This window comes from Manis pentadactyla, chromosome 3, assembly GCF_030020395.1.
Source record: "Manis pentadactyla isolate mManPen7 chromosome 3, mManPen7.hap1, whole genome shotgun sequence".
Lineage (NCBI taxonomy): Eukaryota > Metazoa > Chordata > Mammalia > Pholidota > Manidae > Manis > Manis pentadactyla.
The window spans coordinates 210,584,843-210,601,436 of NC_080021.1; the positions used below are offsets into that span (position 1 = coordinate 210,584,843).

At 45.9% G+C, this 16,594-nt stretch overlaps 1 protein-coding gene and 1 pseudogene across 10 annotated transcripts in view; one reads left to right on the forward strand and one right to left on the reverse strand.

The window, feature by feature from the left end:
- DENND1A (DENN domain containing 1A) overlaps window positions 1–16,594 on the reverse strand; it is a 553,926-nt gene that overhangs the window by 58,760 nt on the left and 478,572 nt on the right. For all 10 annotated transcript variants that reach the window (XM_036913988.2, XM_036913990.2, XM_036913985.2 and 7 more), the window contains 4 exons: window positions 5,352–5,456; window positions 4,882–4,969; window positions 2,850–2,890; window positions 497–568 (listed from right to left, as the gene is read on the reverse strand). In XM_036913988.2, the coding sequence (XP_036769883.2) occupies window positions 497–568; window positions 2,850–2,890; window positions 4,882–4,969; window positions 5,352–5,456 (306 nt within the window). The remainder of the gene's footprint in view (window positions 1–496; window positions 569–2,849; window positions 2,891–4,881; window positions 4,970–5,351; window positions 5,457–16,594) is intronic.
- The window catches only part of LOC130682779 (Y-box-binding protein 1-like), a 57,845-nt pseudogene continuing 49,872 nt past the window's right edge, over window positions 8,622–16,594 (forward strand).

Sequence of the window (16,594 nt, forward strand, 5' to 3'; positions counted from 1 at the left end):
ACTCTGCTGGGGGCACAGGTCCAAACATTGCATTTTCTGATGGGCAATGGTGAGAGCGGAGAATCTGTACAAAATTTACGGGGTGTGTCCCACTATGAACATTTTGCAGCAATCTGCAAAGCAGCCGCTTTATTCTGATGTATGAACAGGGAAACATGCAGGAAAGCTTTGCTTGAACACACCCAACAGACTACACCTCTGGGTCTCAGGGATGCGGGCATGCAGCAGCCTGAGTTTCAGCCACCCAGTCTATGTTCAAACTACTAGCCCCCATCTCTCTATTGTAGCAACTGTGAGCAGAAACATTTTGAATTGAAAATGTCACTGACCTGGTCATAAAATAGCAACACTACATAATTCTGGAAGCATTGAGAGCTTTCGGAGATAGCACAGCAGTCCCTGAATCTCTCTGCAATGTAAGACTAGGTACATTTAGGAGTTCTGTCATGCCAAGGAACAGATCTGTTTGGATCCTGAGACCAAGACCAATACTTACAAACTTATAGACGGTCTTCATGGCCGGATTTGCTTTCGTTTTTACAGTATTCAGAATCGCTCCACTTCCTTTCTATAATAAAAATGTCAATCAGCAATTCAGACAAAAGATAAAGTAGGCTGACACCAACAAAGACCTCTCTTCTTTAATCAAGTTGAGCAACAAACCTTTCAAGAGTGTGTAATTTAATTAGAGACACGACCTGGATGGTAACTGGTCCTGGGCAATTAGATATGGCCAAGGCAGAATCACTATGGGTGGGTATTAGGGTGGTGGGTTGGGGACAAGGATGGTGACAACAGCTGAGGGGCACTCTAGGCTCAGTATTTTGCCTGGTATCTGTCTGCTGGCAGGAGGAAAGCTCATCCCAGGCAAGGGCTGTCCCACTGTGATCTACAGCTTCTCAAGAAACTCTAGCTACCATGGACAGCATTAAGGTAAATTTAACAACAATGTACTCTATAGCTAACACCAGGCCGAGGCAGAAAACGGGGGTCAGGGGCTGATTAGCCAGGATTATCTGGCTCTTCTGGAAATCTGCTCTCCTCGGCCATGTGCCTTCCCTTTCTCACCCCGTGTTGTTTTCTGTGTAGTTTTTAAGTCACTCTGGTAGGCTGCCTTCCTTAACACTGATATCTCAAGAAAAGGAAAGAATAAGCAGCCACCAATGTTAACCATGGCTTTAGCACAAACCCAACGTAGATTTCTTGGCTCCGTTTCTCTGGGAGACTGGGCAGGAAGAAGAGGAGGGAAGGCTTCCCAAGTACACAAAGAAGGCAATGAATGGCTCTGAAGTGCCCAGGCTCGGCCACTTTGCGGGGCTCAGAGAGTACTGAGCCACAGGAGGGCTGGTCTTGGCCTTCAGCAACCTCCAGTCCTGGGGCACACTAGGGCAAATAACTGCTCCCTAACATGGTGAGGGGCTGTGTACGTGGGCAAGTGGAGGCCGCTCACTGTTTACAAGGTTAGGAAAGGCTTTGGAGGATGAAACATTTGGCATGGTCTGGAGAGGATAAGAACATTCTAGGGATAAGAAACAGCACATAAAAAAGTGCAGAAGCCAATTTGTGTTCTGGGAGTAACCAGTGGTCAGCGTATCATGGGAGGCATGGCCAGTGTGGCTGAGAGGCCAGATAGGGTCAGCTTATGAAGGGCCAGGATAAGGGTCTACACTCTAGAGGATTTTAAATCAAATGTATTGCATAATCAGATCTGTGATGGTTTGGAAAGGTAATTCCAACAAGCAGAGGGAGAGAAAGAGGGGCTGGATCCAGTGTGTGTATAAATGAATATGATAAATTAATATCATTCTTGGGATTAACTTTTAGCACAATTTTTGGTAATTGCCCATATCAGAAATTTTTCACTTTAATTAAAAACATGTCAATTTGACCTATAAAGCATTCTACATTGTAGGACAATACGAAATTTTCCCCCACTCATTTATTCCACACTGCTTTCCAAAATTACTCAGTATCCTATTTCAATGGTCCTTTGGAGTATTAAAACTCCCTTTATCAATCAATCAACAAGTCCTTATTGCTTGTCTGTGATTTGCCAAGTGCCATGTCTGGCCATACAGGAAGAACAAAAGAAGTCTTTCACTGAGGATCTGCGTACTCTTGGCCAACCGCAGCCACTTCCAAGGGACCCGCCTTGGCAGCAGCGTACTTGGCCCACAAGCAGGACAGAACACTTATCACATTATGCTGGAGTTGCCTGTTCATATGTGTGTGTCTCCCCAACAAGCCAGGGAGCTCTCCCCCAGCGCAGAGCCTGTGTTCTGCTCCCCACTGTAACCCCAGTACCCAGCCGGATGCCTGGCACGCAGTAGGCCTTCAGTACAGAGTCAGGGATAAACCCATGTAAAGAAAAGGCAACAATTTGAATTCTTTAGTGGCTTCTGAAGCTCTAAGTCCCTGGCTTCCAAACAAGAACAACAGCAGTGAGGGGATAAAAAATGCAGTGATGTGTTCTCCATCTTCCCAGGAGCCTTTGCTGTGAAAAATATTGCAGAGTAGCAAGAGGGACATTTTAATCCTTGCACTGGCCCTAGAAGGAGACCCCCGTAAATGCTCTAAGATGACAACATCCATTCACACGCCTTGGCTAGCTTCCTGAGGCGAGGAAGCTTCTCTTGGCTCTCCTCACCCTCCCCACAGGTTGGCTTTGGGCAGTCTCATCCTGCTTGTCTCCACCTGGCACTGGAACAGCCTGGCTTCACAAAGGCGTCTTCAGCTGTGAGAATGGAGTGCCCCGGGCAGAATGATGGCCTTGCAGGAGGTGGGGGAAGAGGGGGACCACCAGGAGGCTAAGGAGGGGCCCAGGTGTTGCTGCGGGGGTGGACACTTACCCGGACTGTGGAGAGCCACTGGTGGTACAGTTTATCGCTGCCTGGGGAAAGAGGAGTCAGACAAGCTGTTATTTAAAGAAGTTACGTGCCCCCAGGATTTCCTCAAACTGCTTTTAGCATGCAGGACTTGGAAAGTTCAAAATCTGGAGAACCACATGGAGGCTCCCATGTTCAACTCCCTGAAGGGTGCAGCAGTGAGTTTCCCCCCACTCAGGTTTCCTTCTCAGAGATCTGAACCTATCAGCGCCCTGAGTACAACCCAAAATCTGCCTCATTGCCTGCTGCACAGAGGTCAGAACCCTCTTAGCAACCCTGCCCCTCTTCTCTGGCCTCGTTGTGCACCGCCCACCCTCTGCCTCTCCAGCCTGCACTACCATCCTGCACTGCCTTCGGCTCTGACCACAAGAACTACCTTGGGCTCCCGGAGCGCACACGCTTGCAGTCCTCCATTCCCTCTCAGACCCGTTCCCCTCGTGTGGCCACCATTCCCTGCTCTCCCTCTGAGTACATTCAGCAACCAGCTCAGATGTCGTTTCTTCTGTAAGCTTCTCCTCCTCCTTCCTCTGAACCGCCCTCTAAAACAGGTAATAGCCATTCCGAAGCCCATATTCCCTGGAGTTCGGTGAGCCTCCCTGGGCAGGAAGCACAGGGCTGGGTGTCCCTGTGTAAGCACACTGCTGGGTACGCACTCAGCCAACAGGGCACTTGAGCAGTGACAGGGGAAGGAAAAGGAGGCACTGTTGGGGAGCTTGGTCATTTTCTCCAGCGGGATGAGGAAGTCTTCCCAGGAGACAGGGTTTCTAGGAGCTCCGAATGACCTGCCTTAGTTTGGCGACGCATGAAGCCCGTCTTCTCATCAGAATGCACGTTGGACTGCTAGAACACTACCCAAACCTGTCTCCTTTGGAAACTCTCATGTCACCAAGTGAGGACTAGTAGAGCCCTATTCTAACTGCATGAAAACCTGTTTCTACTCTGTTTCCTACACTGGTTTAATTGGTATTTATCTTCAGCTATGCATCTCTTTCTTCTACCAGTCTAAAAGCTCCTTGAGGACAGAACTGGGTCCTTTACTTCTTACTACAAGGGGCTCTGGATGCAGCAGGTGTTCAGGAAGTGCTTATTAATCATCAGCGATTACTGTTCACAGACATACACACTAGTTTTACTGATTGTGGTCCCCATGCAACACAGGCTGGGCAGGCCTGTACAAGGGGGTTTCATAGGTGAGATTATGCCTGACTCCATGAGTTTATGGATTGCCAGTTGGATTATCAGCACATGCTCAGCAATAAGGCGGCCAGTAGCATGATTATTATTATTTTGCATTTAGTTTTGATTTCATTGTCTAAGACTGAGGCTTTAGGACTTGGAAGGAGGGACAGATTGGGATTCAGGGTCTGGGCCAGTCACTAACACTTCTCTGGGCTTCAGACACCTCCTCTGAAAAATGAGAGGCAATCCCTCCAGTTCTAAAGGTCCGCAGAGACTGGGAACTCGGCAATAATCTTCACATTCTAAAGAAACATTTCCTGAGCAGTGACCCTGTGCCAGGGCCTGCCCTGGGTGACAGCACAAAAGTTTCCCCAGGGACTCTGACCAAATCTTGACAGGAATGCTGTGAGGTAGGCACCATTACCCTCAGAGCAGACAGGAAGGCTTCAGCTGAAAGAGGTGAAAGGATACAGCCAAGTTCTCACCACTAGTGAGGAGGCAGCATCTGATTTGAACCCAGGTCTCTTAATTCAATACCCTGTGTGCTTTCCTCTGCATCAAACTGGCATATGTTTAACAAGACTCTGCCCACACACAGGAAGCAAGTGACCCCAGGACAGAGGATTTCATATGAGCCAATGTGCACCTCATCAGCAAATGAAGAGGAATTCTTCAAATATTTCAAGGCTTAGGGTGAAACCAGTCTCTCCCCTAACCCGCAATGAAGGAAAAAGGAATTCACTGCCACTCCTTGCCAAACAGACCTAATCCCACGTAACAGCCCACAGCACAGAAAGGAAAATGAAATGCTTCTCACCAGCATACTCGCCCATGTTGATTTCCTCTTCAAAAACATCACTGAAACCTTCGCCAGAATTGAGAAGGTCTAACCTACCATCAATGAACTATATAAAGAAAGAACAAAAGCATGACAGCTTGTACAAAGAAATGGGAGAAAACCATTCAGCCGGACACCTTAGTATATGACCAAGAACCACATTTCCCAAGACAAGAAGGGGCTTTTGGAACTGCTGAACTTTAAAAAAGCAAGTTTCTAAAATGCTGGCTTCATGTTTATGATAACTTATAAAATCACATGACATATTTGCAAAGGGTCTGTTTGGTTGCTGACCACCCTCTTTACCTGATGCCCCTCCACAGACTCTGAGCCTCTGTTGGCTGAGCCTGAGTCCCACCATGCCTGCAGCCTCAGTGCTAAGAGTGGGGACAGCTACAGAAACTCCCACCAGGGATCCAGACACTGACCACCCCTGAGAGGCTGGGCACCTGTTTGAAGAGCTGCAGCTGCGTGGCATTCTGCAGGAACTGCCTCATGGCTCCAGAGCGGTAGTGAGACACGAAGGCGTCCTCACAGAAGGTGATGGGCTCTTCCTGGGGAACAGAGACAGGAGAGGAGGGATGAAGGAAACGAATGAGAGTGATCAGTTCTCAGACTCCACTAGGCGGTGCCTCTACCTCTGCTAACCCATCTAATCCTCATTTACCTGGTGAAGTGGCTGTTGCCACTGACAGCATTCTGGTCTGTGGATGAGGCAGCTGTTTCAGAGCGGGGAACAGTCATCCCCCAAAGCCACAGAGCTGACAGGAGGCAGAGCGGGAACCAAAGGCAGGATTCCAGCCCCCACACTGGCCCCTTCCTTATTAGCCACCATGCTATCCCAGCGGCAAGTCAGTGAGTGTGCCCTCCAATGGGATGATTGCCAAGTTTTTCTTTTCACTGTTAGGAGTGTGACCCTTTCTTTGGATAGCACCTTGCTGCATAAAGCAGCCCAGCTGCTCTGGGAGGAGCTGGGGGCAGGGGTGATGGCTGGGACCCCTTCGGGGCAGTCTTCTCTTCCCCTAGTCCTGACCCTGGCACCTTTCCTTAGGGAAGGCACCAGCCATGGAACAGGGTCTGAAAGCAATTTACATAGTGATCTTAACCGATGGCAAATTATAATTTAAAATAATTACTTGTGTTAAAAAGCAGGTATGATCAAAAATAATATTTACCATCCAGTCAACTTTGGGCTTATGCCATTTGACAAGGAAGTTTGCATTTACCAACTGTATTTTATGAGTCAAGAAAATGACATCCTAAGCTTAAAAAACATCCCATCCTTGTACTCAACACCTCAGTCCTTCTTTGAAGGTATCTGGAGTGCTCATCTACACAGACAAGTGGTTAATTTCAATGGTGTATTCTCATTTCTGAAAGATCTGACTTTTATATCTCGAACTGAATTAAAGTACCCCTCCCTCCCTTCACAGACTTGGTAGCAAACACAGAGATGTTTGAAGCTCCACTTTTATCCTGTTTTAATGAGTTACGTGAGTGTTAAATTTTCTGTCTAGCTGCTGTAAATTCCAAGAGTTCCTCCTGCTTAAATCTAGCCAATATTAGCTCAGCAACTGGGCAGACTTACTGCACAAAGGCTGCAAGGATGACCGCAAAAAATTAGGGTGGGGGAATATGTTTTCATAAAATTATACCCTACCTAATTCTACAAAGGACCTAGGCAGCCTACATGACCACCTAAAACAAAGAAAAAAATCAGAGCTGGAAAACATGTAAATATCTAGAATGTATTTTGGATAAGAGTATCCGGATATGCAGGTCTAAATGGTTTCTAAATCTACGTTATGAAATTACCTCTGAGCTCCCTGGCTGCTGAAGCAAGGAGGGAAACAGTGCAAACCACATTGTCTATGAGGGAAAAAAGCATACCAGTTCCCAGGAAGAAGGTGGAACTCTTCAGGACATTTATTACTTTGACTTTATAACAAGGACTTACACCCTTCTTGCTGAACAGCTGAGAGTTCAGCTAGTGATAACCAACAGAAGCCCATCTAGAAGTCCATTCCTGTGGCCTGGGAATTTCTTCTCACCCTTGGAACCATAGCAGGGCATTTAACTCTGTCCAGGTGATTTCACCCATAAGCACACACACTGATGACTTCTGATAAGTACTCTCAGCTCAGACTTTTTTTTTTACTCTAAGCCCTTCTCTCAATAACCCCCCGAATGGCCCAGTGGCACAACAAACTCAAAATGGCCAGAACTCCCAATTGTTACCTGCCTGGACCGGACCCAGAATCTGCTTTTTTCTTTCTTAAGGTTGTTGTTATCTACTGCCACCCACAGGCCCCTCAGACTGCCCCAGTCCTTCTCATTTTACCAGTGACATGTCTTGTATGTCAATCCCTGCTCTCCATCTGCTGTCTTGGTGCAGGCCTGCCTGTCTGCCTGCTCCAGGGACATTTAACTCTCTGTCCCACTCCTGTTTCATCTCTCCCATCTACCCAAGTTCTCTTGGGTAGAGTCACTTCTAAAATGCAGACTGGGTCACATTATCCTACTGGAGAACTTTGACTACAGAGATGTTACATTTGTGTAATTATCTGATTAATGTCTGTTTTCTCCCACTAGCACTATAAGGTTCATGTGGGTAGGAATGGCACCTGTTTTGTTGAGCACTATACACCCAGCAGTGAGTCATACACATGGGGCCTGTGTGGGAAAGTAAAGAAGTCCCAGCTCCTTGGCCCAGCAAACAAACCCCTCCTAAGCTGCCCCTCGTTTCTCTTCCAGAGTCCTTTTGTGTTGCTTTCCTCTGTTCCCTGCATACCTTAGGCTCCAAATCTCCAAATCACATGCCAGGTCCTTTCCCACGTTTTTCCTTGCATTTTTCAGTTCTGTTTCTTCCATCCTCCTCTTGTGCAGCAGCCACTCACCCCTGCTAGGTGCTCCCACAGTGCTTCATGCACCCCTGGTGCTGGGTAATCTTCACTCTCATATCCCCTGTGACCGGGAGCTTGAGAGGGCAGAGGCCCTGCAGGACTCATCTCCACATTCCCCAGGGAGAGCATAGTGCCCAGTACCATTAGCAGCTCAGGGATGTTGGTTAAAGAATCACAGAATGAGCTTGACTCTGGTTACTGTCACAGAAGCCGTTGGTCTCAGTGTGGCTGAGACACTGGTTGGCCTGAGGGTAAAGAGGTCTCAGAGCACGAAGCCAGGTGAGTGACACTTGTCCAGGGGGTTTAGAGCTGCTCAGAAGAAATGATCACTGTTGTTGGTATTCACTCTAGCACCTTTGGCCCAGCATTGCCAGGAAGAAGTCTGCTGAGGGACCAATACATTTAAGAGAGTCTGCAGCCAGATTTGTATGTAAGGGTAGCCTGAGGCAGGATTTAGCTGTAGAAGAGCAGAATCTCATCTTTGGGAGACATGAACATTTTGGGCCTGTTGTTTACTTACTGCAGGTGACATCCCCCTAGAAAAGACATCTGCCATAAAAATGGACAAAAGCGCATAGGTGGGAAAGATTCAGGGGAAATGTGACAATGGGGACTTTTTCTGCAAAGAGCTTAAAGAGCAACTTCAGCAGTGTCACTTAGACACAGAAACAAACACTACCACACAGTGTCGTGTCACTGGAGTGGGGTGGGCGGCAAACCGTCCACAGCAGTCAGAAGAGGAGAAGGCTAATCCTCCCAGGGCAGCAGGTCAGGTGCGTGACGAGAAGTGGACATGTTTCAGTGGAGCTTGGGAGGATGAATGAGAATCAGGTGAGCAAATCCCACCTCTTGGGGCACTGTTCTTTCCTAATTCTACTGAAACCAGTGACATTGTCACCCAGAGTCACTATAAAGTTCTGAATGGCAATGGACACAGAAGGCTCATTCCCCTGGAGCTACTCACCTTCTAAGGGGATGATAATAGTCACAGTTCACCTAATCTTTACAGAATACCCAAGGTCGGGTAACTTGCTCAAGGTCAGAGTCAGGGTTATACCTGGTGGCCTCCAAAGCCCAGCCACCATGCATGTGGCGCACTACAGATTCAATTTCTCTGAGGCCTCAGTCCTAACTGTTTGCCCTTGGACATCTGCTGGAGAGCATGAGAATTCTCTTTAAAGATGGAAGTCCTCCAGGTCTCCTGGGGGACACTTGGAGTACCAGCTCCTCAGAGACAAACAGCTCCCAGGAGTGAGCAAGCCACTGTGAAGGCTCTTTCTGCCACAGGCCCAACTTGAGGTGCCCAACCATTTACACCAGCTTGTCCATTCCCCTTCGTGCAGTTGAGCTGGCTGCCCCCACTCCACTCTCTGCAGTGGAGGCGAGTGAGGCAAGGCCTCTGGTTAGTTCCCTCCTCTGTGAGAGGTGCTGCTTCAGTTCCCCCATTAGGCTGATTAAACCTTTTGTCTTCTCAGACGACCCTCGAGGCGCTGGGACTCCTGGCTGTTAGCGACGTTAATTCAGTCAGGCAAGTCAGGCCGTGAGTATTCAAGCTTTGATCACATTAGTAGAGTTTTCCATCTATGACCCGAAAGACAGTTAAATACAGCTGCTTAACTCTATCAAGGACTCTGTTACAAACAGACAAGTTTTACTCTTGGATTATCTTCTTGACATATGGAATCAATTACAAATTCCATTACTGAGTCAATCTTTGTTAACAGGTGAAGTTGCTGATTCCAAAGGTTTTGGTACTTACAGAAATAAACAGCTCTCATCTGCACTATGGGTACTGGCATTAAAGTAAAATCTCCCATCAGATTCTTCAACTTTCCTTGCTCTGCTGATCCACACTTAAAGTATTACACTTTTGTTTTCCTTCACAATTAGATTTTCATTTTTATCAAGACTTTAGGCGCATATTTACCCTGCGATACTAAGAAAAAAAGAAAGCGTCCACTCTTTATGGACCTTGCTTTAAGTTTTAAAAACGATAATTTTCAAAGATTCATGCATCCAAACACTTTAAAAACACCTACTGTGTGCCAGGCTCTGTATTAGGGGAATACAAAGATGAATAAAACACAGTCCTTACAAGTGGTACTAATAATGAAATAAGCAGTGGGCAGAGGATGAAGGTATAGATGATACAAGAATGGCAGATTGTAATGTTCAGCTTTATTCACACTGGCCAAAAGATAGAAGCAGCACAAATGCCTACAGGTGAATGGATAAACAAAATACACATACAATGAAATATTACTCTGCCTTAAAAGGGAAGGGAATTCTGGCACATGCTACAACACGAGTGGACCTTGAAGATATTACGCTAAGGGAAATAAGCCAGTAGCAAAAGGACAACTACTCTGATTCCATTAAATCTAGAGCAGCCAACTTGATAGGGATGGAAAGTAGAACCGTGTTCCAAGGGGCTGCACAGGGAAGGATGGGAACTGGTGTTTAGTGGGTATAGACTTTCAGTTTTGCCAGATGAAAAAAGTTCTAGAGATGGATAGTGGTTCTGGCAGCATAGAAGTACTTAATGCTATTGAATTGTACATGTAAAAATAGTTAAAGTGGCTAATTTTATGTTATATATACTTTATCATAATTAAAATATCATAATTATTATAATTAAAATTATGATAATTAAAAAGCTGGGCAACAGGTATATGGGTTATACATACCTGTTTATACAAATTTACTTGTATAAATTTGAAAATTTCCTTAACAAAGTCAAAAAGAAAAGCTCCTCATATCAAGGAATCCCTGCCTAGTTCAGGAACAAATAACTAGTTTGACAACTGGCACACCAGAATCCTAGTTTGGTTTTTTTTGGGGGGTAAAGGCACATTAAAAAAAAAACTTACATAAAGTTTTAAGTTAAAAAAAAAAGACGTGAAACCATAAAACTCTTAGAAGAAAACATGGGTCAGAATCTCATGAATATCAGCATGGAAATTTTTTTCTGGGTATGTCTCCCTGGGCAAGGGAAACAAAAGCAAAAATAAACAAGTGAGACAACATGAAGCTAAAAAGCTTCTGCACAGCAAAGGAAACCCTCAACAGAACAAAAAGGCAATCTACTGTGTGCAAGAATATACTTGCAAATGATATATCCAATAAGGGGCTAATATTCAAAATATACAAAGAACTTCTACAACTCAACACTAAAAAAAAAAATACAATTAAAAAAATGGGCAGAGGACCTGAATAGACATTTTTCCAAAGACATGCAGATGGCCATCTGGCATATGAAATGATGCTCCACATCACTAATATTCAGGCAAATACAAATCGAAAGCACAGTGAGGTATAACCTCACACAGGTCAGAATGGCTACTATCCAGAAGACAAGAAATAACAAATGTTAGTGAGGATGCAGAGAAAAGGGAACCCTCCTGTACTATTGGTGGGAATGTAAATTGGTGCAGCCACTGTGGAAAACAATATGGAGTTTCCTCAAAAAACTACGAATAGAAATATCATACAACTCAGCAATTCCACTTCAAGGAATTTTCCTGAGGAAAAATCACTAATTCAAAAAGATATATGCACACCTATGTTCACTGCAGCATTATTTACAATAGCAAAGATATGGAAGCAACCCAAGTGTCCACTGATAGATGAATGCATAAAGAGGAAGTGGTACATACACACAATGGAATACCACTCAGTCATAAAAAGAAGGAAATCTTGCCATTTGCAACATCACAGATGGACCTAGAGGGAATCATGCTAAGTGAAATAAGCCAGGCAGAGACAAATACCATGGTTTCACTTATACATGGAATCTAAAAAACAAAACAAATAAACCAAAAAGAAATAGACCCATAAATATTGACAACAGACTCTTGGTTACCATAGGGAGTGGTCAAATAGGTGAAGGGGATAAAGAGGTACAAATTGTAAAATCAATTAGTCATAGGAATGGGAGTACAACATAGAGAATATAACCAATAATACTGTAATATCTTGGTATGGTAACTGGGTAGCTATCCATCCTAGTGGGGAGCATCTAGTAATGTATATAATTATCAAGTCAATAGTAGTACATCTGAAACCAATATAACATTATATATCAACTTTACTACAATAAAGTAAACTAAAATAAATAGAAGAGGTTGCACCAAAAAATGGAGATATATTTTTTGTCCTATCATGTAGGATAACACAACATGGTGGGGAGAGTACATGTCTTGGAGTCAGAAAGACCTGGACTTGAACCTTGATTCTGACCATACCAGCTATGTGATCTCAGTGACTTGTCTTTTCATCTGTGACAATTACTCAAGGCTGGCCCATCTCCCAGGGCTATTAGAAGATTAAAACAAATTACAACAAATAGCTTTTCCACAAAGAACCATTTTCTTGAGGGCAGAGATTGGGTTTTATCAGGGATGGCAACATAATTTGCAGGACCCAGTGTAAAATGAGTATGCAGGAAAAAGTGCTGTTTAGTGTAAAAGTGCCATACTAAAATACATGGCTTTTGCTTCTTCCTTTCACGGTTTTCTTTCTAGGCCCATTGTGCTGCTTTTTAAATTTACTATTTAATGTCATTCTATGTAATGAAAAAATAAAAATTAAATTATTAGCATGAATCTTACTGCTCAACTTTATATTGTGCAATGCCAGTTTTAAATGCTAACATATGTGGAATAGTTTTTTGTAACTCATATATGCATTTGTATTTTGTTCTTACCAGACAGTGGAAATGCTGCACAGAACTAACTCAACTGTTTTTATTTCAGTTCTCGATATATGCACATTCCACTAACATTCTCTGCCTTTGGCTTACTGACGAGAAAGGAAAAGCATCTATGGTTGCTCCCTCTTTTCCACTCCATCTATGTCAACATTTTCACAGCAAGTGGATGGTCAATATAAGGAAGTAACATGAATAAGAAATGTGATGGGTTTCCATGGTCATTTGTTTCTTAGAACACACTGCTTCTTTCAGTGTTGAAGCAAGTTCTGGTTCTAATGCCAAGTGTGGCCTCTTGGGCTGGCAGTGCCCCATTTACTCAGTTGTAGATACGGACATGTTTACCTTGTAAACCCTTTGAGTCTTGCTGAACCCCCATGCATTGCGGGTCCACTGGAAGGAACTCTGTGCCATGGGGCATTGAGAAGCTGTATGGGATTGGATGGCAAGGCTCCAAGGAGGACTTTTATGCCTATCTCCTCTGCTCATGCACACACTCCACTGTCCCACCAGACTTCATTTACGTAATACAGGTTTGAAGGTACAATTATTAAGAATTTAATAATGGTGACAGCAGAGTAATAAACCAGGCCTGGGCCCTTCTGAGCATGGGGTCTATGACTGCACAGGGCGCACACTGGAGAGGCCTGCAGGGGGTGCACAATTTTCTCCCCTCTCCTTTCCAGGTTACATTTTCAGCAGGGGCTCTGATGGCTGAATATGTGCCATCGGATTCAGCAGTGTCGAAGAGCTTGAGGCAAGTTTGTGGATCCATGGAGACGGGATTTCTAAACTCCTGAGCAGGATACTCAAGGCTCTACATGACCTTTCCTAGCTGACTTATGCTTATGACATCCTACCCACTTCATCCACCCACTCAACCCTGCTGCAGAGATTGCGGAATGGCGATGGCCCCCCAGCCTCTTCCACACTGTACTCACTCTTCCGGCTTCCTTGTTCATATTACCTCCTGGTGAGAACCTTATCTGGTGCCTTCAGGTGAAGAGGGCCCGCCAGTCCTTTTTGATGTTTCCACACTATCAGCTGACTGCCCCCCCACCAGTCCTCTGCAGGTTCCTAGAGGGCAGGCATGCAGTAGATGTCAGCTGAGCCATTCCAGGAAGAGGCAGTGCGGGGAGTGGAACATAGAGCTGTGTGCAAATACCTGCACCTCTAAGATCCTCATCCTCATCACCTGGAACAGGGAGAGAGGCCCCTGCTGCAGGGGACTGCTGGGAGGCTACATCAGGATGAAAGCCATGGCAGTTGGCAGTGTTCAACTTTGGCCATGTGTTAGAATCACCAGGAGCACTTTTAAAATCCCCAGTGCTAAGGCCATAGTAATTTCTAGGTGACTCCAATGTAGTGAAGGCTGAGAACCACTGGTATAGTTGGAAGTGACTAGCACAGCACCTAGAGCACTCAGCATTCATTTTAAAAATTTAAGACTAAAGAAAGCTGGGGGATCTGGCCCCAATTAGCAGAACTCCCAACCAGGATGTATTTTGTTTAAATCCCTTCAAATTAAAACACCCCAGCCAAAGTGCAGTGCAGCGAAGAACCTCATTCTCAAGTCTGACGAATGCTCCCATAGCCCCCCTTGCACAGCTTATACTGCCCACCGGCTACATGGAAATCTCATGCTGAGCCCCCTGCTCTGGGTCTCAGCGCCATTCCTAGAGCTGGGGCCAAAGGGCTGCTCCTCATGGGGTCGCTGCAGCAGCTGCCAAGGAACTAGGGTGAGCCCCCAGCCGACACAGAGAGGCTTAGTGCGGTTTCTGGCCTAGAGAATGCCAGACCCTTACTGAAAGGCAGGGAGGGAGGGAGGGAGAGTTAGGACAGTAGCATTAAGTTATAGTAACTTCAGGTTAACCAGAAGCAGGCATGAGTTTCGGGAGAAGGAAGCTGAGTTCTTGCTTTGGACCAACCTATAACTTACCTTCACTGAATCCTCACCAGAGCTCAGAGATGTTCATAAATAACCCCCATTTTACTGATGAGGGAAGAAAGGTCACCCATGCAGATGAATCATTTTGCCTAAGGTCCCAGACCTGGTGGGTCTGAATAACTCTGAAGTCCAAGCACACTATTTCCACACCCACCAATGCACAGCATGGTACACACTCAAGAGCCACCAGGATGGACTTGGACAGGTGGTCTGCTTGTCCACAGTCAGATGGCTCTGGCCAGGCTGGGTCAAGCCAGGTTTTGGGGTGACAGGACCAAGGCAGCCTTGTGAACCATTTGTGTGGTAGCCCAGGCACACCAGGAATAGACTCCCAGACTAGGGCTCTGTCACCGTAACGAGTCCTAAACAAAGAATCAATGTGTCATTGTGAAGCGGCTCACTGTTCGGATGATTTAAGTCCGGGGAAATGTGGGTGCCCAACAAGCGCTGCTCTGATGATTTGCAGGGGCAGGGACAGCGGCTCTGGCCAGCCGCTCCAGTATTGACAGAACCCCTCCCCCCCACCATGCTAGATTACAGTAAAGACATTCAAATCACAGGCGTGTGGGCCCACGCCTCAGCTCCTCTGTGCCAGCAGCCCCTTCCTTCTGCATTAACCAAGACAAACAGGGAGAAGTCAGGAAATTCTGATTAGTGCAGGCACGGCAGATGAGTAGGAAGGCCTGTGGAAGCTGAGGAGACACAATGAGGTGGGTCTTCGTGCATACTAGCTTAAGATTTTCTTTCCATAAGAAATGCAGATGGGAATCAGCTCTACCAGGAAAGCAGGTGCAGTGATTAAAACCAGCTACCGCTTACTGAGCGCCGACCTGTGCCAGGTGGTTTTACATGCATTATCGCACTTCTTCAGCACAACCCTGGGGGGAAGGTGTTGTTATGCTCTCCATTTTACAGATAAGGATACTGAGGCCCAGAAAGGTGAAGTCACCTACCTCAGACTGCAGAGCTGATCAACGAGAGGGCCACACATCGAAATGAAGCCTGTCTGGTCCTGGGACTCATGAAACGCAATATTATTTCTCTTTGATTAAGACAAATAATCGCAAGATAGTATTTAAGATATCAGCCACCAACAGGGCTGCTCTCGCAATTCAGAGATGGATTATAAGGTGGTGATGAAGAGAGCAGACTTTGCAGAAACAGGTGTGAGTTTTGGCTCCACTACGTGCTTGCAGAAGCCATCTTCTCCTCTTGGAGCTTCAATTTTCTTACTGATATGCTGGAAATCATACCTCTCCTCATGCTCTAAGCATTCAGTACCATTATGTCGGCAAGTCCAAACAACAGCAGCTGGCTCCAAGTGAGAGATGGTGACCGTCCCCGTGCTGCAGCCAAGTGACAGCTCTCACCCCAGTATGGAGACCATGGGGCATGCCGAGAGCTCAGTGTCGAACACCTGGCTCTGCCACCTCAGCCATACCAGAGTTTGCCTTGGTGTCACCGAGAGCCAGATTCTGGGTTTTAACACAATGACTGCTACATTCCGAAGTCCCAAGAAAGGATGTGCCAAATTGATTAGAGATGAGCATTTCAGCTTCTTGAGAGTGAGGAGACAGTTCAAGAGAGCATAGTGGAGACAGGGTGGGTTCTGAGAGCCTGGTGGACCCCTGGGAGAAATGTAAATCAACCCAAAAAGTGATCAGTGGAGAACCAGCATTAGCTGTGACACAGGGAACACAGGACTCACAGATCAAGGCTAAAGGACATGGAGATAAAACTGAAGAAGTGCAAATTAGTCTGTAAAGAGGAAAAATCCCAACCCTCTGAGTTAAGTGAGGGCAAGACAGACAGACCTAACTAAAAATGGGTTGCCTGCCAGTCCTTGGTGACAGCCCTTGGGGGTTCCTCTATAGCCCTGTCCACACACCGAGTTACCAGGCTCTCTCACTGGCTCATTTATGTAGGATTGCCCCTTCCCCAGATTCTACTTGTTTAGGGCCAATCTCTGGTGCCTGGATGGGGCCTGCCCAGGAGGCTTCAGCACCAAGTTTTAGTCATAAACAAATGGCAGCTTTGGGCAGGGGAAGGAGCACAAAGAGTTAAAATACCTGACCTGGCCTTGATTCCTTTTTCTTGTCTAGGCCTCAGTTTCTTCATCTGTACAACGGGAAG